We start from the raw sequence: 23,027 nt of genomic DNA, 5'->3' as shown, positions 1-23,027 counted from the left end.
CACAATGTGCAGGAAAATAGACTACCAGGCACTGAGCTAAGGTTTACTCTCACAAATCTAGAACATGGAAGTAGTTTATGGATAAGAAGAGATAATGAGGCCAGGTGTTGGTGGCACCCACCTTTAATCCCAGCACTCAGGAGGCAGAGGCAGGCGAATCTCTGTGAGTTCAAGGCCAGCCTGGTCTCCAGAGTGACTGCCAGGATAGGCTCTAAAGCTACACAGAGAAACCCTGTCTCAAAAATCCAAAAAAAAAAAAAAAAAAGAGAGATAATGATTTACTGTGCTCTATTTTTGTGTGTCCAAATGTTTTTACGCCAAAATCTATATTCCTTTTCAGGAACATTAATTTGTAAATGTTATTTATTGGATATTTAGCATTTGCCAAGCTTTTTTATTTATTCTTATTGGTTTTAATTATGTGTGGGGCATGTGTGTGTGCAAATGAGTGCAGATGTCCACAGAGGCAAAAGGTGTTGGATCCCGCTGAAACTGATTGTGAGAAGCTTGCTGTGGGTGCTAGGAATCAACTTGGGTCCTCTGAAAGAACCCTAAGTGTTCTTAGCCACTGAGTGAGCACCTCTCCAACCCCAGTGCCAAGTATTCTAAACACATGATCACATTTAATGCCCTAAAAGTCTAAGATATAGAGTAGGTTAATGCCCTAGCTCGTTACTATAATTTAAAAAATACTGTAAGCTGAACAGATTAAACAATAAAACTTTACTTCTTAAAGTTCTGAAGGATGGATATCTAAGATCAAGGTACCATTCAATTGCTTTTCATGAAGGCACCTTCTTGATCTGAGCATTGCTGCTTTCTTGTTGAGTCTTCAGAGGGAGACTTACAAGGACACTACTCCTACTGGCTCTGGGTCCATACCCTTCTGACATCATTTAATCATAATTGCTTCTTTACTAAAGATGTGTCTATAGTAGGTATGAAGGCATATGAATTTGAGAGGGACATGATTCAGTCTTCAACAATGGGAGATCCCATAACAAGTAAGTGGTAGAAGCAGGTATGACCTAGGAAGACAGACTCTTTTTTGTTTGTTTGTTTGTTTTGTTTTTATTTTTGCAGATTTTTTATATTTGAATTAGAAACAAGATTGTTTACATGACAATCCCAATTCCCTTCTCCCTCCTGTCCTACCCTACTACCCTCCCCCAACTAAAACCCTACCTGTCACATATCCTTTCTTCTCCCCCTGGATGGTGAGGCCTTCCATAGGGTGGAAGACAGACTCTTAACTACTATTGTAAAGAAAAAAGGATAAGATGGGCAAAAGCCCACCACATGGACAATACTATAGTCACCATGATGTCTTGGTTATTTGTCCATCTATGTAAGTTTTTCAGCTGTCAACAGAGTTTTCACTAGTTGGCAATAATTAACATATGTTCATCTACATGCCAAAAGTGAATGCTTGGGAAAAGTGCATACCTGTTATTCCACATTAATATCTAGAGTTTTATGTGAATATTTCATGAACCAACCAACCATCTCAAGCTATCCCCACCACCTTTGCCTTGGCCTTGGCCTAGGACCTCATGCTATCTCACAATTCCACCCAGATGATAAAGCCCTACCTTCTCTGTGGAGGGTCTGTGCTTCTCCAGGTCAGTGGATTCCTCGCTTGCATTGGACATGAGCTTCTAGTTTGTCCCTCATTCTAGCATATTTTCCATCCTTCTCCACTACTCCAATGAGAGTTTCCAGGATGATTGCCATGCTTGCATTTGGTACCCAGTACACATAATAGAGCCTCCACTGATGTTTACAGTGTATGAACTAATTCATTAACTGTCTTAGCTATTTACTAGCATTTCCCCATTATTTGTCAATGTACTTGTTGTCTACCTTTCATATATATATATAGATTCTTCATGTAATTTTTCTCTTTAAATCATTTCCCAAAAAATTTGTATTGGTATTGTAATAACATATTAACAATTTTATAATTCATAGTTTATATTTTCACCTCATGACTTGGCAGAATAATGGACCCACTATGCAAACAGAGATGAGGCGCAGGAGGAAGGAACACTTCAGTTTATAAGCATCTTCCCTGAAGAGTGATCCCTGGTAACCTGCATCCTTCCCCTGATCTTCATATGTAGCAAGTTCTCAGTTATCAAAGTAAGGGGAATGGAAAGCGAGAATTTTCTCCTCAGAAAATCACTATATTTCTTCTCTTACTTTTCCTAAATGCCTCTTGCTCTCTTTTATTTTTTTTTAGATTTATTTTATGTGTCTGAGTACTTTGCCTGCATATATGTATTATGTGCACAACCATGTGAGTGCTGGAAATCAAACCTGGGTCCTCTGCAAAAAGAGTAAGTGCTCTTAATCACCAAGCCATCTCTCCAGCCCTCCTGCTCTCACTTAAATGAAATAATTTTATCTCCAGACATTGTCAGTTTAGCTCTTCTTCCTGAGTTGTTTCCTTAGTGTAGTTTCTTACTTGGACCTTTAAAGAGGGTGATAATTATCTTCAGATCTCTCTGATTTTAAGATAAATTAGAATCAACGCATTCAAGGGAGGGACTCACAACCATCTAACCCTGGGTCTGACCCTGACTCATCCCTGCAGCCCAGGGCCTGCTCCTGGATTTGGTGTTTGAATAACCCCCGCTGTCACTTCCACCCCCACAGCTCAAGTTTGAGCTCCAGAACAAATATTTGTCCTGAATTTGAGCAAAGTTAGACTTCTCTCTTCTTTTTTCTTCTTTTTTTAAAACGAACTGCTCTCCTCATCAGAATAAAGCTGCTGTGAACTTGTTTCAGTAGGAGGGGGATTGTCCCCAGACCACCTGCTCTGGAGAGCTTGGCACAGCTATTCAGCAAAATGCAGCGACTCACATGCGTTCTCATCTGGCTATTTCTTTTGGGAGGACAAGCCTTTGAAATCCCCATAAATGAGTACTCTGAAGTAAGTACTTGTACGGGACTCCTAGCTATTGGTCTAAACAAATGGACTGCAAATAGCTGAATGTTATTCCTAGTCAATGAACTTGTTCTGGGTAGAACAGAAACTTAGGGGAACATTCATCAGACAGCAGGAGCTTCCTGTTATAATTAAGATATATTTACCTCTTAAGACATTGTCAGGTTTTTGCATGAAATTTAAGTCAAGTTCAGTGGTCAGATATCCTGGTATAGCAAATATGGAGCATAGTTGCCATTTTTTATATAAAAATGTGTGTAATAACAGGCCTATGCCAAAGGGTTGCCATAAGAAATAAGAGATGTATGTACACTACAGGGCACAGCGCATGAACTAGTACTTCTTAGTGATTGTTAGTGTTGTTGTATAGAAATACTGTTGTTAGTCTTTTACTCGGCCATTCTAAAAGTATCATTGTTTTTCATGCCTAAGCAAACAATTGTTTTTGTAATGATACTTTAACTGTTCTGATGAAAAGAAGGTGGCAACACAATGGGAAAACTTCAGGATGGCTATTTCTGTGCTGGCAGAGAAACATGTGTTACGGGATTATTCTAGAAAACACCAAGGAGTGGGTTGCACACAAAAATGACAGAGGAAAAAACAATGTGTTTTCAAGAGGAGAAAAAACACTCTACTTTGAAACTATTTTATTCTCCAGCACTCTAAAAACCACAAGAAATGTGTCAGAAATCTCGGATTGAAGCTAAAACACCCAGATATGTTTGGGCTTTTTCAGTAATTTCTAACCAGCCTTCTTTTCATACCTATATCTGTCCAGTCTCATGTGATTAATGCCCCCTTACTCCATCCAAGTGCTTTTCAGACACCTCGTATCATTAGATTACATGTCTGTCCTACCATCTTCAGGCACACTCAAAGTTGAATTCTTATACCCAACAAATCTGAAAGAATTCATTTCCATTTGCTTATTTCTGAGACCTAACTAACAAATATTCATATTGAAGAAAGTATTAAAAACAAGATAGTCTAATGACAGAGGAAAGAATATAAAATAATACAATGAACGTAGGCTGCCTGTCTTCCTGTAGATGATTTTTAAAAGAAATGTGCATCCTCAACTATCTTTTAAGTTCGCAGAATATGACAATCTCGTGGAACTGGCCCCAGACAAATTCCCATTTGTTCAAGAGAACAGAAGATATCAGGTATAGTAAACTCTATTCCAAATGGTGAAAATGGGTGAAAGAGATCATGACTGGAGAAGAGGTAAAAGATGACTATGTTCTTGATAGTTTATTTTTTCTAACAGAATAGTCCAGTATTGTTACACTCTTTTGTGGAATATTGTCAAGGTGATGTACAAAGAGACTTTCACATTGTTTTCCAGAAGCTTCTACCTTTAAAGGACACAGTAAAGCCACACATTCTCCTTCCACTGGCCATTTAGTCAAAGAGAGAGCACTTTGGTCCAGAGAACTAGACATGCTTGAGGCCACATCCTGGGAGCTGCTGAGGAGAAACAGAAAGTCTCCTAATTCGTGGGGTGGGGGTGCTCTGCCATGCCAGCAAGGGTTTGGCTTCTCCCACACAGAGCCCACATACTGAGAAAAGAGGTATTTATGGAAATAACACTAAGCTGAGAGATGGGATGACTGGCTTTGTCCGGGTGAGAATGTTTGACTTTCTAAAGTCCAGCTTTTATAGATCAATAGTATTAAAAACCTCAGTAGGCAGGACTTTGTGTCAGGATTTTTATCTAGCCTCTGGTGTTAAAACTTAGTTATTAAACACTGTATCATAATGGCTAAAAGAGTTGGGTATGGTGGGACATATAATTACAGGGCTCTGGAGGCTAGAACAGGAAAGTTGCTGCAAAACTGAGGCCAGCTTGAGCTACATGGTAAGCTCCAGGACAGGTTGGACACAGAGTGTGTCAAAGACAAATGAACAAACAGAAACCCCAAAAGACAATCCTTGACCTGTGTCACACAGCATCTGCTAAAATATCAGCCACCAAATATTAGCTCACATATAACAATGGACTCATTTTCTAATCCCTCAGACATTAGATGTTTATTCATAACTCTTAAGCTGCTTACCTTGCAAGGGGTGTCCTTTGTCCATGCTCACAGGACCTGTACTCATGTGGCTAATCTTCTAACACAGTAGGCAAGTAAGGGCATAGAATTTTCAAGGTACCATTCACTGTGTGGGGCTTCAGGGCTAACAGTGTAGGAAATACATTTAAGTCCCTGCTCTCCCGTAGCTTAGTCTAAAAGGAAGAGGCAGGCCTTAAATGGTTCCACACATAGGATGGATTATTATGAGAAAGGTTAAGTTCTCTAAAAGGAAAGTGCATACTGCTATGTAAACAGTAAAAGAAGCTAACTTGAGGCTCAAAGCTTTTGTGGAGAAAGTTCTTCCAAAGCTTTGATTGAAAGGTTTAATAACATTCTACCACAGAGCAACATACATTTCAACAAAAATGGCTAAGAAAGTTGTTCAGAGAAACTCACAGGTGGAAAAATCATTTTCCATAATACTCCAAATTTATGTCTTACTCCAATGAATGAATTACACCATGGTCTGGAAGAAATCACTCTGACTGAGAACATGGGACTTTGCCTTGAGGGAGCAAGCCTCAAGTGACTGAAGAATGACTGTCTCTCTGATTTGCTTCCACAGAGAAGCCTTCCTGAAGAATCAGGGGAGACGACGGTAAGTTGGCTTTGGTTGTGTCATGGATTAGTGTGTGAACGATTTTCCTGTTAGTTATTACCTGGAAATCAATCCAGGTGTCTTCTTTGTCTCTGTGACTGGAAGTATTGACCTGACTTGTGAAACTTTGCCTTGCCCAACTCTGTTTGGAAGTGCTTTTGAAGCTCAGCTTTGACTAGCACAGAGCAGGTGTCACTGTGGGCTGAAATGCCTTTCCCATCTTCTTACACTTTACTAATGATAGAGCTTATCAAAAATATGTATTTAATCCTAATTTAATTAAAACTATAGCTGTGGCAAGCCAAAGAGTGGCTATGAAAAGCCATTTTCAGGCAGAATGGCTCAAGTCCCTAAAAGGTTTAGAGTGGACTTTGCTGTCACAAGAGAGCACCCAGCAGAAGTGGGTTGTGATGACTTCCTTTTCTGATCTGAGAGCTTCCCCGGGAAGCAGGGGGAAGGGTAAATACATCCGCCTGGATTATATCTTAGCTTGAGATAGGCTGGGGTCTAACTAGTTGGAAGCATTAATCTCAGAGAACAAAATCTGAGGGATGAGACCTAATAGTGAAGTAAGCAAATCTTCTTAGGGAAGAAAAAGCAAAATCTAACAGGCCACACATTGCCATGTGTCTGAAGGAGCTTGCAGCCCTCAGGAACATCCTACAGGAGATATTCTTCATATCTGGCCTGTGATCATCACTGTTTTGTTTTGTTTTCTTAAGCTGGGGCTACCTTCAACCCATAGAGGATGGGAAAGGAAGTCCAAGGTATTATTAAACAAATAATTGAGTAAAAATGCCCAGTCCAGGACAATTCTGTTCACTATGTACAGGCTTCAATGTTCTCTTAGCTTGTTTTATTACAGGAAAAGAAGCAAGGGATGAATGTGTAATAATAATGGATGAGATTGAAGGAAATGCATAGCAATATGGAGTTTGGGGGTTGCATATGTAGTTTACTCAACAGCACCCCTGCTTGCATTTCACTCTGAAGATGCAGCCAGGCTTCTCTTTTGACCCTGTGATCTCCACCTCCTCTCCCTAGTTGCAACTCTGCCTTAGAAATTACTTCCTGAGCTCTTTCCTTCCATCTTGCTTCCCACATCCATTTTCTACTCATCTTCTAAAATGATGGAAATAAGGGGGAAAGGCGTGAAAGGAAGACGGAGGGAAAAAGAGAGGGAGAGAGGGAGAGAGGTGTGGAGGCAAAGAAAGAGGAGGAGACCCATCAAAACAGAAAGGAGGAAACCCATCATAACAATGACCCATCTCTTTCTGTGGGGTATTTCAAGGAGTTAGAAGATTGCTTAATGATGACTGCGTTGTGTATTTACCAACTAACTACCCTAGAATAGTTCATAACAAGTAAAATGGACCACTTGGGACACAGTGCATTCCATGTGGTATTTTGTTATTACAGTTATGCTTTCTTGCCAATTTCAGGATGATGTTGATCAAGTAACTCTTTATAGCTACAAAGTCCAGTCCACTATTACTTCTCGGATGGCCACCACTATCATCCAGAGCAAACTGGTGAACAATTCCCCACAGTCTCAAAGCGTAGTGTTCGATGTTCAAATCCCCAAAGGAGCCTTTATCTCCAACTTCACCATGTGAGTAATCTCTGTAGAACCAGGAATTGAATGTTCCTCTGTCTTGGCATCAAAAGCCCTCCTGTTATAATGGACCTTGGGGATATACTACCCTCGTGGTTCTTGCACTCAGTTGTGGCTCTACTTTGTGTCACTATGGGATCAGTTGGTGTGTGTGTGTGTGTGTGTGTGTGTGTGTGTGTGTGTGTGTGTGTGTGTTTCATGTGTGGTGGGCAGAGGTCAACCTTGGGTGCTTTCCCTCATGCACTGTCCTTTTAATTGAGACAAGATTCCTCAGTGGCCTAGAACTCACCAAGTAGGCTAGCCTAGCTGACCTGAGAGCTCCAGGGATCCACTGGTTTTTGTATCACCAGTGCTGGGATTACAAGTATGAGTCACCATGCCCAGGCTTTATGTAGGTGCTGAGCATCGAACTCATATTTGCACAGCAAGCACTTTTCTGACAGAGCCAAGTCTCCAGTCCCCACCTCTCCTCTATAACATGCTGCAGCAGATGTAAGACTCTACTACAGTAGCCATCTTCTCCTTACTCACATTTGTATGTGATTTCTTTGAGAGAGAGAAATGCATGAATCTTAGAGGATATCATATGGGTATGTTTGTAATAAGTCAGTTTTTCCGTGTGCCACACATTTCTTTGGGAGGAAGGAGTTGAGAGCCAGCAATTAAACCCAGTCTCATATCCAGTGTTTGGATTTCTCTATGACATCTTTAACGAGTGGGTTATAAAGCTTAGACTTGACTTTTTCCTTAATCAGAAACTCACTGCTTCCCCGGGGCAATCAACTCAATAGCTGACAGCTCTGTTAGAATTATTTCTTATGCTTCATTTAAAATTTTTCCATTTTCTACCCAATGACTCTGTTACTCACACAGAAGTTTTGAAGCTCTGCTACAAAGTGGATAATGAAGTGCTCATGGGTGAAATGGGATGAGGTCTGAGATTGGCTTCCAAATAATTGAAGTGGGAAGCAAGTGAGTACAGATGAACTAAGATTAGCCCGATACTCATAATGAAGGCCGGGGATGCTTTCATGGTAGCCTCATACTATTCTCTTGATATTTTTGATATTTTTATAATTTAAATTTTTTCTTAATAAAAGAAGCTAACTACTCTGCTATTATTCATGGCTAAACCCATATGGAGCATTTGTATGTTCAAATTAAACAATGTTCCCGTAGGTAGCTGGAACGGTTGTCAGTACCTGGACATTCATGTGGCCATCCCCCCATGTTCTCATTGGTCAGTGTCCCTTTAGACTACCTGGAATAGGTATATTGCTCTGCATACAACTTTGGATTCTTTTTTCTTCATTAAGACCTTAAATTGAATTATTTCTCATTTGTTTTTTTTCTTTTATACATCAAGGTAGTCAGTGGTATTTGTCAATGAATGAAATAAAAAGGTAAGTTTGCAAGTGTTTTTGACGAGCAAGTGTTTTGAATCCAGCTGGGTGGTGTGGCAGACACCTTTAATCTCAGGTCTCAGGCGGCAGAGACAGGAGAATAGCTGTGAGTTTGAGGCCAGCCTGGTCTACAGAGTAAGCTCTAGAACAGTCAGAGCTATGTAAATAAACCCTGTCTCAAAAAAAACAAAACAAAACAAAAATACCAAAACTAAAAAATCTATAGATCCATGTTAACTATATGTCCTTTTTTGAATTTTAAATTGTATTTATCTATTCATTGTGTGTGTTCATGTGTGCATGTATGCATGAGAGAGAGAGAGAGAGAGAGAGAGAGAGAGAGAGAGAGAGAGAGAGAGACTGTACATGTCCATGCCTCAGCAAATTCATGAAGGTCAGAGGACAACTTGTGGTAGTCAGCTCTCTCCTTCTACTCTGTGCATCCTGGGAATCAAACTCAAGTCACCAGGCTTGGTGACAAGTGCCTTTACCCGCTGAGCCATCTCAGCATTTCCTATGTTAACTATATTTTCTAAAATGGAAATTTTTAAGTATGCAAAAAAGTATTATGCAGATTGATATCTTGACTGGAGAGATGGCTCAGCTAAAGGTTAGGCTCATAACTGAAGATATAAGAGTTGTCTTAAATTTTTACATTTTTGAGAGAGTATCTCTATAAATCCCATACTGCCCTCATCCACCTCTGCTTCCAAGTGCTGGGGTAAATGGCATATGCCATCATGCCTGGCTTCTAGGACAATTTCTGTTAGCTCTTTCTAGAAGTAAAGGGGAGGGGGAAGTTTTCTACAGTGCTGCTGTGAGCACCATGTATATAAATCTTTTTTAAGCTATTCCAATAAACTATTATAATTAAACCACATAATTAGTAATTAGAATTAGACTTTATTCTTGGTATTTGGGGGTTCGGTTTTGAATCATTCATTTTCTTTCTTTCTTCCTTTCCCTTCTTAAGGTAACAAGAAACAACACCATGAAATGTGCATTTATTTTGGTTTGCCTTTATTTGGGTTGAATTTATAGACTAGAGAAGACAGAATGGGCTATGTGGACCTTAGGATTAGTCAAAATATTCTTCAAGATTAATGAATATCCTAAACACAGGGCTGAAGAGATGGCTCAGAGGTTAAGAACACTGGCTGCTCTTCCAGAGGTCCTGAGTTCAATTCCCAGAAACCACAAGGTGGCTCACAATCATCTATAATGAGATCTGGTGCCCTCTTCTGGTGTGTAAGCATACATGCAAGCAAAATACTATCTACATAAATAAATAAATAAATCTTTTTTTCTTTCTTTCTTTTTTTTTTTTTTTTTTTTTTTTTTTTTTTTTTTTTTTTTTTTTTTTTTTTTTTTTTGGTTTTGTGAGACAGGGTTTCTCTGTGGCTTCATGGGCTGTCCTGGAACTAGCTCTTGTAGACAAGGCTGGTTTCAAACTCACAGAGATCCGCCTGCCTCTGCCTCCCAAGTGCTAAATCTTTTTGTTTGTTTGTTTAATGATCCCAAACTCATCACCATGGAAGATAGCTGTATTTCTAGAGACTTGCTCAACATTAAGTCTTTCTATGGTTTGATGGCAAAACACTGGTCTGGACACTGGACTTCATTTTTTTTCCCTATTCTGACCAGCTTGAGTCAATCACTCGTCTCCTTAGGTCTAATTTCGTTCATGTGAAAGACAAAGCCTGGGAATATTTTTTCAACCTGTATGCTTATTGGCACTTGGGGAGGAAACCCCTTCAGGTATGTCATCCCTCCTGTTATGGTATTTCTAACATTCTTGGTAACTTTCCATAAATGTCAGTGGCACTTCCCAGTCACCATGGCCACCAGAAACTTTTCCACCTACTTCTAAATGTTTTCTTCAGGGAGATGACCCCCATTTAAGGACTATTAAGTTAAAATTGCAGAATTCCATTCCTCCAATCACCATTACTTGGTGAGAATTAAGTACAAGCCAACTAAGAGTAAGATGGATAGAAGCAAAGAGACAAAGAGAAGACAGGGAATCCCTGAGAGAGATGTGAAAGATATAAACAGAAACTTTTAGGGGGCTCTCCTCCATTTCCACATTGTTCTCTGTCCTTCCAGGACAACATCCCTCCCTGTCTTAATTGGTTGATGCTGCTATAACTAACTACTAGAGGCTGGGTGGGTGCAAACAACAACAAAAATATTATTTTCACAGTTTAGGAGGCTAGAAAATCCAAGGTCAAGGTGCTGGCAAATTCAGTGTCTGGTGCCATTTCATTTTCTGATATATAGATGGTTTTCTTATAACTGGCTTCACATGGAACAAAGGAGAAAGAGAGCTTGGGCTTCTCTTTTACAAAGGCACCCATCATACTTGTGAGGGCTTCTCTCTCATGACCTGATTACCTCCTAAAGCCCCCATTTTCTAAATCCATTATACTGGGAGAGAGAATTCAATCTACCAGTTTTGGTGGAATACCTTCACTCTTCTGCATGAGACTATGTTTAATTCTTAACTCTCCAAAGAATGATCTGATAAAAGAAATGAAAATTCAGTAATGAGTGGCTTATCAGCCACTTCTCCTAGGTACCTGCCACATTTAAGGGCATATCCGTACCCTCATGCTTCACCCAAAGAATATGATTTGAATATGGAAAAGTTTGAACACAGTAGTACATGAGATAAATGTGGGGAGCTGGAACCCGATTTAACTTCTCTCAGATCACAGTTAGTCTTGCTTATACATTACTCAAAGATCACTCTTGTTTCCTGCAGATTCAAAATGATCGTTGTCCTCATTCATGAAATCTAACTGATTGCTTGTTCTTTATTAGTTTCCCTAAGACTACTAATGTGACCACTGTTGTCTTCTGTCTATTCTAGGACTGTGAATGGTATAACATTTACAAGCACCATCAGGGAGAAAACTGTGGGCCGAGCTCTTTATTCACAGGCAAGAGCAAAAGGCAAGACGGCCGGATGGGTGAGGTAAGGGCTAAGGATCAGGGCTTGCCATCTTGCCTGCATACCTGCTTTCCCCCTGCCCCATTCCTCCCGGGAACATCAGGCTCCAGAGTGCCTCAGAGCCTCGGAAAATGGCCAAGTCCTAGTATGATAATAGAATTAGGTGTCTCCCCTTGCTGCTTCCTCTTTAAAACTCTAAGCAAGCGCCTCAAAAAGCACCCATCATACTGAATTTGATAGTGATTTACAATACAAGGAAACCCACAGAATCAACCAACCTGGGCACATAGGATCTCACATAGACTGAACCAACAACCAGGCAGCCTGCACAGGACTGACTTAGGCACTATGAATATCTGTGACAGTTGTGTAGCTTGATGTTCTTGTGGGACTCCTAACAATGGGAGCAGAGGCTGTCTCTGACTCTTTTATGGGCTTTTGGGACCCTATTCCTCATACTGTGTTGCCTTTCCCAGCCTTAATACATAGCGAAGTGCTTAGTCTTACCACAGCTTGATATGCCATGCTAGATATCCATGGGAGCTGGTCCTTTTCTGAATAGAAATGAAGGAGGAATGGAAGGGATGGGGTGGGGACTGGGAGAGAGGAGGGAGGGGAAACTGCAGTTGGGATTTTGTTTTTGTTTGTTTGTTTGTTTTGTTTTGTTTTTCGAGACAGGGTTTCTCTGTATTATTTTGGAGCCTATCCTGGAACTCCCTCTGTAGACCAGGCTGGCCTCGAACTCACCGAGATCTGCCTGCCTCTGCCTCCGGAGTGCTAGGATTATAGGTATGCACCACCAATACCCAGCTGCAGTTGGGATGTTAAATAAACAAATAAATGCCAAAAGTGTTTTAAGTAGAGAAAAAGGTCTTACACTGGAAACACAGACTCAGTTCTATAAGATGCTGATACTCGTCCCTCTGTAGACCTCCCCAAATATAACAAACTCAACCTATGTCTCTGAATGTAGCATAGGGAATATGCACCATTTGGGGAGATACCTAAGCTTGTGTTCAAGTCCTGGTTCTACAACTGACTAGTCATAAGGCATTTTGAGTAGGTTCCTGACCCTCTATGAGCCTTACTTATCATCTGAAAGTTAAAGGTAATGACATCAGCTTACATAACTGCAGTACCAGAAATGATACATGGTGAGTTCCTCAAGAACCAGTACCCAACCAATGGTCCTTTGGCCAATGACAGTCAAATCAGTGACAAGCTCAAGAAATAAATAAAGAGGCCAGATGGAAAAGGTTGACATTCTTGCTTTGATTAAATTTACCTCCAACTTGCCCTTTTCTCTGATGTACCAAGTTCATGAACAAGTGTGGTCAACCAGGAAAAAGATGAGAACTCTGTCGAATTTTGTGTCTTGCAACTCCTTAATGTGTGTGACCACTTGTGTTGGGGTTTCCCACATCCAGGAGCAGAACTCTTGATATGGAGAACTTTAACACGGAAGTAAACATCCCCCCTGGGGCAAAGGTGCAGTTTGAACTTCATTACCAGGAAATGAAGTGGAGAAAGCTGGGATCCTATGAGCACAAGATTCATCTGCAGCCAGGAAGGTTGGCCAAACACTTGGAGGTGAGCCTTGGTTTATACGGTCAGAATAGTGCATATCTCTATTTTATTTTTATTGCTACCACCACTGGGGGTGTTGATGTCCTTAACTCGGGATGGCAATGTAGTATACTGAGATTTGGGATTGGAGTAAACCACACCACTTTTCTACAGGTTCCAACACCAGCTTTCCTTATGAGCTCACCAGTGTACTGGCTCCCATAACAAGTTATCACAATGTAAGCTAAAACAACAGAAATTTGTTCTCTCACAGTCATGCAGGAATCTGAAGAGTGCACATGAATTTTCCACAGATTCAGAGGATGAATTAATCCTTGTGAAATTTTCATTCCAAGCTGAGAGTGTAGAAACATACTGTTTGTTTCTTGCTTCTGGTATCTGCCAGGTGCTAGCATCCTTGGCTTGTGGTCGTTCTACTCTAATATTTGCTCCTACTCTGAGAATCTCAAATCTCCTTCTGCCTTCCTCTTACTGGATTAAGAGCTGAGTAGCAGAAGATGATTTCCTCTCAAGATACTTAACTTAGTCACATTCCTGAAGACTTATTTCCAAGTTAGTTCAAGCTGGCCGGTGGCGGTGCATGCCTTTAATTCTAGCACTAGGGAGGCAGAGGCAGGTGAATATGAGAATTCAAGGCCAGTCTGGTAGAAAAAGTGAGTTCCAGGACAGCCAGGGATACACAGAGAAACCCTGTCTCGAAAAAACAAACAATAACAAAACCCAAATAATTTTAAATTCAGATTCCAGAGTTTGAGTAATGCACCCCTTCAGGGAGTCACCACTCAGTTCACAAAACTAGCCTTCAGTTCATCTGTAAAAAATGTACCATCTGAGATCTGAGTCTTGCAGCTACCAGAATCATAAGCCAAATAAATTTCTTTGCCTATAAAGTTTCCATCCTCAAGAGTTTTAACATACCTAAGAGTGGTATAACATACTGTTTTTCAAACTCTTCTATTACACATCACACCACACACACACACACACACACACACACACACACACACACACACACACAGGCAAAACATACAGATGAAATACTCATACACATAAATTTAAAAAAAATCTTTTTAAAAGTCTCATGGTGGATAGGGGCTCCTGGATGAGTTATAATATGGTAAAGAAATAGGCAGCCAACTCCATGCAGAAGAGAGAAAATATATGAGTGATCTCCCTTTATACCAGTTTCCTGTCTTGATATCTAACTCACTCCACAATACCATCATTCCATCCCTTTCGAGGTGACACCCAGTTATCTTGCATAAGGCCCAATCTCTTGTTTGTGTGTGTAGGCGGTATATGAATGTATCATGGCTGCACTTCCCTGTGTGTCTGCAGGTAGAGGTCAGAGGTTAGTTTCAGGTATCTTCTTCTATTGCTTTTCACATTGTTTTTTTGAGACAGGTTCCTCTCCTGAACTGGGAGCTCATTGCCTGGCCAGTGAGTCTCCAGGACCCTCCTGTCTCCATTTCCCAGTGCTTCAGTTATAAGTGCATGCTGCCCCACCCAGATTTGACACAAGTAATGGGGATTAGAATTTAGATTCTCTTGCTTGCCTGGGAAAGCACTCAACCCATTGAGCCATCTCCAGCCTGAGGCCCATCCACTTCAGCTATTGCCACACCAGTGACCAAGTTTCAAGCATGTGAACCTTTGGGAGGCATATTAAAGTCATGTCCTGATGGGTAGTGTTAATTGTCAACTTGACAGAATCTAGAATCACCTGGGAGAAGGGTCTCTGGACATGCTTGCTGAGGGTTATCTTGATTGTATTAACTGATGTGGGAAGACTTATCTTAATTGTGGTGGGGACATTCCCTGAGCAGGGGATCCTAGACAATGTTAAATGGGGCTGTATTCAAGTTCAGCAGCTTGCATTTGTCCCTTTCTGTTTTCTGATTGAGTGTAACGTGATCAGCTTCATCATGCTCCTGTTGCCTTCGCTTCCCCACCATGATGGACTGTACCTTGAACTGTGAGCGGAAAAAGAACCCTGTTCCCCTTAAGTTGCTCTTGTCAGAGTGTTTTATCACAGCCACAAGAAGAGGAATTAAGTCGTCCATCCAAACCACGGTCAGGGAAAATAAATCCTGGGAGAAGTGATGTAGTTGAAAGATATTGGGCTGCTAGAAAGAAGTTAGCCACTGCCCTGAGATGAAATCATATCCAGGAAGGAACATTCCAGAGTGACAGTGGAACCATGCTGGGGAAACTGGGAGATGAGAAAAAGCATCAGAGGGCTCAACAGTAACTTTACTTCCTGTTTTAAAGGTCTCCAAAGACTTTTAATTCTGTCACACATGACCCCCTGTTTTAGGTGAACGTGTGGATTGTTGAACCTCAAGGGATGAGATTTCTTCATGTTCCTGACACATTTGAAGGCCATTTCCAAGGTGTCCCAGTCATATCCAAAGGACAGCAGAAGGTACCTGATATATTGCATGTTGCCAGCGATCTGAGTGGTCACTAGGTCCTGCCTCTTTTTCTCCTATGCTCTGGATAGTGGGGGAAAAAAGAGTGGTCTGAGCTGAGGTCAAAGGCTAGCTAGCATTCTTTTCCTATTCAATATAAATATAAAATAAGTATTAAAAACAAAGTGACACTTCCAGTTATATAATCTCATTGTGTCCATTTTGGAGCCTCCTTTTTCCCAAGTCATCTACTTGATCAGTAGTTAGAGACATCTTTCGTATAGAGAATTTTCATAAATCACAAGAAATATTAATTTTAATTGTGTTGGTGTTGATGGTCAGAGTCCCCTAAAAACTTACACAGACTCTTTTTTGTGATTTTTTTTATTTAAATTAGAAACAAGCTTGTTTTACATGCCATCCCAGTTTTCTCTCCCTCCTCTCCTCCCCTTCCCCCACTAATCCCTCATCCCATCCCCTCTCTGCTCTCCAGGGAGGGTGAGGCCTTCCATGGGGGATCTTCAAAGTCTGTCAGTATTTGGAGAAGGGCTTAGACCCTCCCTCTTGTGTCTAGGCTGAGAGAGTATCCCTCTATGTGGAATGGGCTCCTAAAGTCCATTCGTATACTAGGAATAAACACTGATCCACTGCCAGAGGCCCCATAGATTTTCCAGGCCTCCTAACTGACACCCACGTTCACGGGGTCCGGTTTCCCAGCTATCAGTCTGGGGCCTATGAGCTTCCCCTTGTTCAGGTCAGCTGTTTCTCTGGGTCTCTTAAGCCTGGTCTTGACCCCTTTGCTCATCACTCCTCCCTCTCTGCAACTGGATTCCAGGAATTCGTTTCAGTTACACAGACTCTTTCCAGAGCAGGGAACCATTCTTTCCATGGTATCTGGGGAGAAATTCTTTGAATCTCTTTTTTAAGGTCTGGTACCTGGCACACAGCACTGCAGTTTGTTGGATGGCCCACTCAATAGCTTTAGCATTGTCATTTCCAAAATTATTAGGCCAATGGATGCTGTCAGCTGGCTGGTTTCCTGTGTACCTGATCAGGGACAAGCCCTCACTTGTCAGGATCTGAGAGCAAAGATCAGCTTCTGCTGTCCTTTGCAGGCCCATGTCTCCTTCAAGCCCACAGTAGCACAACAAAGAAAATGCCCCAACTGCACTGAAACTGCAGTGGATGGAGAGCTGGTGGTGATGTATGATGTCAACAGAGAAGAGAAGGCTGGGGAGCTGGAGGTGAGTACCAACTGGCTCCAGGAGAACTATCAAGCTAAGACCACAAATCTCATTACAGTGAACAAACTCCTTGGCCCGTGAGTCACTTCTAGTTGTCAAGGAAAATGATCAGGATACAGAGAAGAGACTAGGATCAGATTTTTCTGATATGCATCCAAGAATCATCCTTTATGCCATAAAAACCAAATAAAAGCATCTATAGAGATTGGTTAGTTGGTAAAATATTTGTCATGCAAACATGAAGACCTGAATTCAACCTCCAGAACCTACATAAAGAACCTGAGGGTGGGGCTGGAGAGATAGATGGCTTAGAGGTTAAGAGCAATGGCTGCTATTCCAGCAGTCCTGGATTCAATTTCCAACACCCATGTGGTGTCTCACAACCACCCATAATGAGACCTGGTGCCCTCTTCTGGCCTGCAGACGTACATGCAGGCAGAACACTGTACATAATAAATAAATAAATCTTTTTATTGTTTAAAATGTAATCTTTTTAAGTAAAATTTTTATTTAAATTAGAAACAAGCTTGTTTTACAGGTCAACCCAGTTCCCTCTCCCTCCCCTCCTCCCCTGCCCGCAACTGACCCCATCCCATCTCCTTTCTGCTCCCCAGGTGAGGCCTTCTATGGGGGATCTTCAAAGTCTGTCAAATCATTTAGACCTCCCCTGTGTGTCTAGGCTGAGAAAAAAAAAAACGAATCTGGGGGGGCTGGCATGCTGTCTTACTTTAATTTCTGTTGCTCTGATTTAAAAAAAAGTGCCTGACCAAAAGAAAAAGAAAAAGAAAAAAGAAAAAACTTAAGGGAGAAAGGGGATCTGTTTCAATTCAGCTTACAATTTCAGGTTATAGTCCATCATAACAGGGAAGTCACAGTGGCAAGAACTTAAAACTGCTATTCACATCACATCTATAGTTAGGAGTAGAGATAAATGGATGCATACATGCTGACTTGCTTACTTGTTTGAGCTGAGATAATGTCTCTACTCTTGTGTAATTCAGAATCCTCCTGACAAGGGAATAGTGATGCCCACAGTGGGCTGGGTCTTGCCACCACAGTTAACTTAAGACAACCCCACATACACAGACATGCCCACAGGCCAACCCAATGTAGACAATTCCTTTGAGACTCTCTCCTTGGATCACTTTAAATTGCATCAGGCTGACAATTAAAGTTGGCCATCAGCAGGTGTTTGTTCGCCCCACTAAGTCCAACTCCCACATAATGGTAGACTGTGCTAAACTTACCTCCCAGGGTCCAGTATGGATGCTATTTCTTTGGTGACTTCCATCCTTAATCATAACACTCAGCATGCTGTGCTGAAAAATCTTGTTAACTGACTGTACCCTCACTGGTTGAGACCAACGAAGACAGAGACTACCTCAGTCACCATTGCTTAGCAGAGTGCCTGGACAGAGGCTTCAGATAAAGACTGAGGGAAGTGGAACAGGGCAGAATGAAACTGAGTGGGGTGAGACAGCAACACCAAGAAGGGCGTGGACTCCCGAAACAGAGGAGCAAGAGAAGCATCAGAAGAGAAAGATGGGTGTATGCCAAGTTTCTACCTGTAATTATTTTCATCTTCAGGGACCCGTGCTTCGCTTCCTTCTCTTATAGCCCACCTCTCCTCTGTTAGCCTCCAGCCTCCATGTCCTACCTTCCAAACACTGGTTGCCATCTAACTTATACATGCTTTGTTTTTCAGGTGTTTAATGGATATTTTGTGCACTTCTTTGCTCCTGAGAACCTGGACCCAATTCCCAAAAACATCCTTTTTGTTATTGATGTTAGTGGTTCCATGTGGGGAATAAAGATGAAACAGGTAAGGACTCTTTCTTTGTGGTGGTAAGTGTCTCACCTCCTGTGATTCTCTTTTAATAACACAGTAGTTCAATGTTCTCTCTGACTCCCTACTCAGAAACTGAACTCGCTGACACTCACTGACTGAGGGTATCAGGCCCTCCCAACTTTGTGAGGTTATTGTATGTCCACTAGGCTGATACCAAAATCAATGTTTCCTCAGGTGAAAAAAAAAAAACCCTTTTCACCTCCACATTTCCTCCCTCCTTTTCCTTCTCTTGCTGTTTTCAAATTCACCTTTTGAAAAGTCCCATGCTTATATAATGTCTTCTCATTCTGATCATGTCTCAACATGGTACTTGGCTTTAGTATATTGCCATTAGTCACAAGTAACTTTTAAAATCCTCACATGCCTATCGTGTGTGTGTGTGTGTGTGTGTGTGTGTGTGTGTGTGTGTGTGTGTGTGTGTGTGTATTATGTACATTTGAGTGTCTGTGTCTGTGTAGTGCACATGAAGGCCAGACATGACCTTTTGACATCTCTGTCTATTACTCTTCACTTTTCCTTTGGAAAGAGTCTCTTCTCTGAACCCAGAGCTTAGCCTTTTAGACTAGACTGGCTGGCCAGTGAGTCCCTGAAGCTCTGTGTATCACCGCTCCCTCAATGCTGGGATTATGTGTGCACACCACCACATCTGGTTTTTACCTTGATGTTGGTAAGCCACAATCAAGTCTTCATACTTTCACAGCAAGCTCTTTAACCCACAAAGCCATCTCCCCAGACTTTATTCTATAATTTATTCTATAATTTGTATCTGCATTGTGATTCCTTCAGATGGTTTCCTATCTCGCGTTTTCTAGTTCAGAGATCAACGTAAGCTTATCCATGATAAATAGGATAGAAGCAAATCTAAACAACTAGTGAGATATTTGTTTGTCTTTTGTTTTGGGGTTTTGTGGTGAGGTGGGGCAAGATTTCGAGACAAGGTTTCTCTGTATAGCCCTGGCTATCCTGGAACTTGCTCTGTAGACCAGGTTGGCCTTGAACTGTCCATCTCTGTCTCCCGAGTGCTGAGATTGAAGGAAGTACCCAGAGGTGATTTCTTAATTTACTTATTAAGCCAATTAATTTGAACAATCAACTAACTATTCCATCATTGGAAGCCATTTTTGACCACCTTAAGTGATTACTACTTGGCAACAACCCAAAAAGAGTTGGTGCCTTGGATGATCCACACACACTTGAGCTTGTCCTGCACTACAGATCCTCCAAGAGTGTACTGTTGGTATCTTGTGTGGTTCTTCTTTGCTGTGGGATGCTTCCCAGAGCATTTCATGCCCCTGATCTCAGTAGTACAGCCTCCATGCCAGTTGTGACAGTTAAAAATTACACCAGGGTTGAATGGATAGGATAACTGCTAACATCTCTGCTGTGTTGCTGTGTACCCATGATGATGTGTTTGATCCCCAACACCCAAGTGAAAAAATCAAGCATGGTAGCATGTGTTTATAATCCCTGCTCTGGGAAGGCAGAAACAGACGGGTTCTTGAGTCAACCTAGCATTATCAGCAAAAGGGAGGCTAGTCTTTTGAGAACTAATAAACTGGTGTATTGTAGAAGACAGGAAAGCTGTGTATCCAAAGTCCAATAGTACATGCTTAGAACACAAGGGACAGGTCTGTGTTGACTGTAGGAACTGACAAAAGTTCTGTCTCAAAAACCAAGGTAGATGGCACCCGAGGAATGACACCCAAGGTTTGCTTCTGGCCTCCACATGCACACATACACAAGTACATGTACACACACACACACACACACACACACACACACACACACACACACACACACACACGGTGACTTCATATATTGTCCTCTATTTTTTGAGAGAACAGTTGCCCCTAGTAAAAACATCATTATTCTAAAACAAATGCTTGTTCACTGTTCCTTCCTTTCTTCCTTCACTCAACCAGTATCTGTGAAGTACCCACTATGTGTCAGGCAGTCCAAGGGAATACCTACATTTGTGTTGCATACCTTAAAGCAGAACTAATAAACTGGTGTATTGTAGAAGACAGGAAAGCTGTGTATCCAAAGTCCAATAGTACATGCTTAGAACACAAGGGACAGGTCTGTGTTGACTGTAGGAACTGACAAAAGTTTTCTTTACCAAGTTGAGCTTGAGTCAGTACTTGGAGGATGAACTGAGCCTGTGATGGACTCCTGATATCTCCTTCAGCTTGTAGTGTATGTAACAAGCCCTCTCTTGGTTCTCTTTTGAAATAGACTGTAGAGGCAATGAAGACCATACTGGAAGACTTAAGAACCGAAGATCAATTCTCTGTGGTTGATTTCAACCATAATGTTCGAACCTGGAGAAATGATTTAGTATCAGCTACTAAAACACAAATTGCAGATGCCAAGAGATACATTGAGAAAATCCAGCCTAGTGGAGGTGAGTGGGTTTGGTCTAAAGTCTACAAGGAAACTTCCCAGAAGATTCAGTTAGGTTCACTAGACAATCACAGTCCCAGCTAAGTGCTGTGATAGATCTTACATCTTAGCACTTAGGAGACTGATGTAGAAGACAAGTTCAGTGTCCTCTCTGGGCAACCGTTAGTTCAAGGCCAGTCTTGAACTTGGACTACACAGTAAAATCTTGTCTCCAACAACAACAACCAAAAATTGTTATTCTCCACCAAACTAGTATTTGCCCAGTCTGCAGTATCTGCATTTAAATAATACATTTATAGATAAAAAATGAATACTGTTTGTGGAAAAAGAATAGCACACAATATAGCTCAAACGAGTCTTTAAACAGTCTAACATTTTACAAAAAAATGCTTAGGAAGTAATTCTAGGCTTTCTTGTTAATTATGAAGTCTTCTAGGCTTCCTTATTAACTATGTAATGTATGTATGTATGTATGTATGTATGTGTGTATGTTTGTGTAAAATGCAAATACCTTCTAGAGCATCTCAGCAAGGCCATTTAGATTGTTAAGTTTGTTGCTTTACAAGATTGACAGACAGATATCTTAAATGGTTTATTCATCTGTAAGGAAATAGTTTAAAGTTAATAATTTACTGCATTGTGAAATCTTCATGAACATAGAGAAATTTGTCACTTATAAAGCAATCAAATGAATTTCATATTTAGTGAATTATGTATAAGTAGTTAGTAGATAGATGAACCTGAATCCGAGTTTTGGGGTGAGTGTGTGTGTGTGTGTGTGTGTGTGTGTGTGTGTGTGTGTGTTCATTATGTTACTTTAACAGGCACAAATATCAACGAGGCACTCCTTCGAGCAATTTTCATTTTGAATGAAGCCAGTAACTTGGGGATGTTGAACCCTGATTCAGTCTCTCTGATCGTTTTGGTTTCTGATGGAGATCCAACAGTGGGCAAGTATTGCTTCAGTTTTCTATTGGCAAATGTTTTTACTGTTGCTTTTTAAGAATGTTATTTGCTTAACTCAGAAACTGCAATGTACAATTCTAAAACATTTTAAACCCTGGCTTCTGCAACAAAGTCCTCTGACCCAAAAGCACCTGGGAGCAATCTTTTTAAAACTTTGTGTGAGACTATTTGCTTTTGCATAATGAGAGCTAAAGAAAGATAAAAGGCATCAGAATAGAAATAAAAATGAAACTCAAAGGAAATAAATATACAGAAATGTGCAAAAGCAGAATAGGACACCATCTCAGTAGTATTACCAACCAGAAGGGGGGAAGCATCTGGGAGTAAATTTGCACAGAGATTCCTGGCAGAAAGTCCTCAGGAGTATAAAGCTGGCCACACATGGTCAGGTGCTAATCCACCCATCGGCATTGCTCTGAATGCCTGTTTCTCTCCCACGGAACAGGCTCAGAAAGCTAAGGTTGAGCTCTAATCTGTATTGTGAGAACTGTTAGTGCATGCTGGGAAATGCATTTATTTCCTCAACATTAGGTCTGGGAAGATGGTAGATGGGAGTGGTGAATGGCACTTATTTATCTCAGTTCCCACAGGAATGTAGTCTCTATTGTTCTTCACATCCCTTCCAACTGCCATGGGAGAAACGACTGCTGGCTTGGGCAACCTTTAAATAAATCATTTTTTCTTATCTACAAAATGGTTTCAGCATCTCCCTGTTCCTATTACCTGCTGTTATTTTTATTTGTGTCTTTATATTGACAAGTATTAGGAATAATGAATGCTAGATGGCATGGCAAGAATGAGTTGTCATGCACACAAGAACAGTGACTAACCAGTGCTGGACAGCTGAATAAAATAAAAGTATGGGAGGCAATTATCACAATGGCAACCAGGATTTCAGAAGGATGGAGAGCAATCATTTCATTAGTACAGAGACCAACCTAAGTGGTTGTTATGTGTTGGTGGT

At 41.1% G+C, this 23,027-nt stretch overlaps 1 protein-coding gene across 1 annotated transcript in view; it reads left to right on the top strand.

Annotated features, from left to right (window-relative positions):
* The first annotated feature begins 2,845 nt into the window (after positions 1–2,845).
* The window catches only part of Itih2 (inter-alpha-trypsin inhibitor heavy chain 2), a 35,461-nt gene continuing 15,279 nt past the window's right edge, over positions 2,846–23,027 (top strand). Inside the window, exons 1-11 of the mRNA XM_027405136.2 lie at positions 2,846–2,935; positions 4,045–4,119; positions 5,600–5,632; positions 7,075–7,244; positions 11,523–11,627; positions 13,031–13,193; positions 15,508–15,615; positions 16,717–16,845; positions 18,551–18,667; positions 20,930–21,098; positions 21,922–22,047. Coding sequence (XP_027260937.1) covers positions 2,852–2,935; positions 4,045–4,119; positions 5,600–5,632; positions 7,075–7,244; positions 11,523–11,627; positions 13,031–13,193; positions 15,508–15,615; positions 16,717–16,845; positions 18,551–18,667; positions 20,930–21,098; positions 21,922–22,047 — 1,279 coding nt within the window. The 5' untranslated portion in view covers positions 2,846–2,851. The remainder of the gene's footprint in view (positions 2,936–4,044; positions 4,120–5,599; positions 5,633–7,074; positions 7,245–11,522; positions 11,628–13,030; positions 13,194–15,507; positions 15,616–16,716; positions 16,846–18,550; positions 18,668–20,929; positions 21,099–21,921; positions 22,048–23,027) is intronic.

This window comes from Cricetulus griseus, chromosome 3 (genome assembly GCF_003668045.3).
Source record: "Cricetulus griseus strain 17A/GY chromosome 3, alternate assembly CriGri-PICRH-1.0, whole genome shotgun sequence".
Lineage (NCBI taxonomy): Eukaryota > Metazoa > Chordata > Mammalia > Rodentia > Cricetidae > Cricetulus > Cricetulus griseus.
Note: the sequence above shows the minus strand (reverse complement) of the source record. Positions and strands in the feature narration are given on the sequence as shown.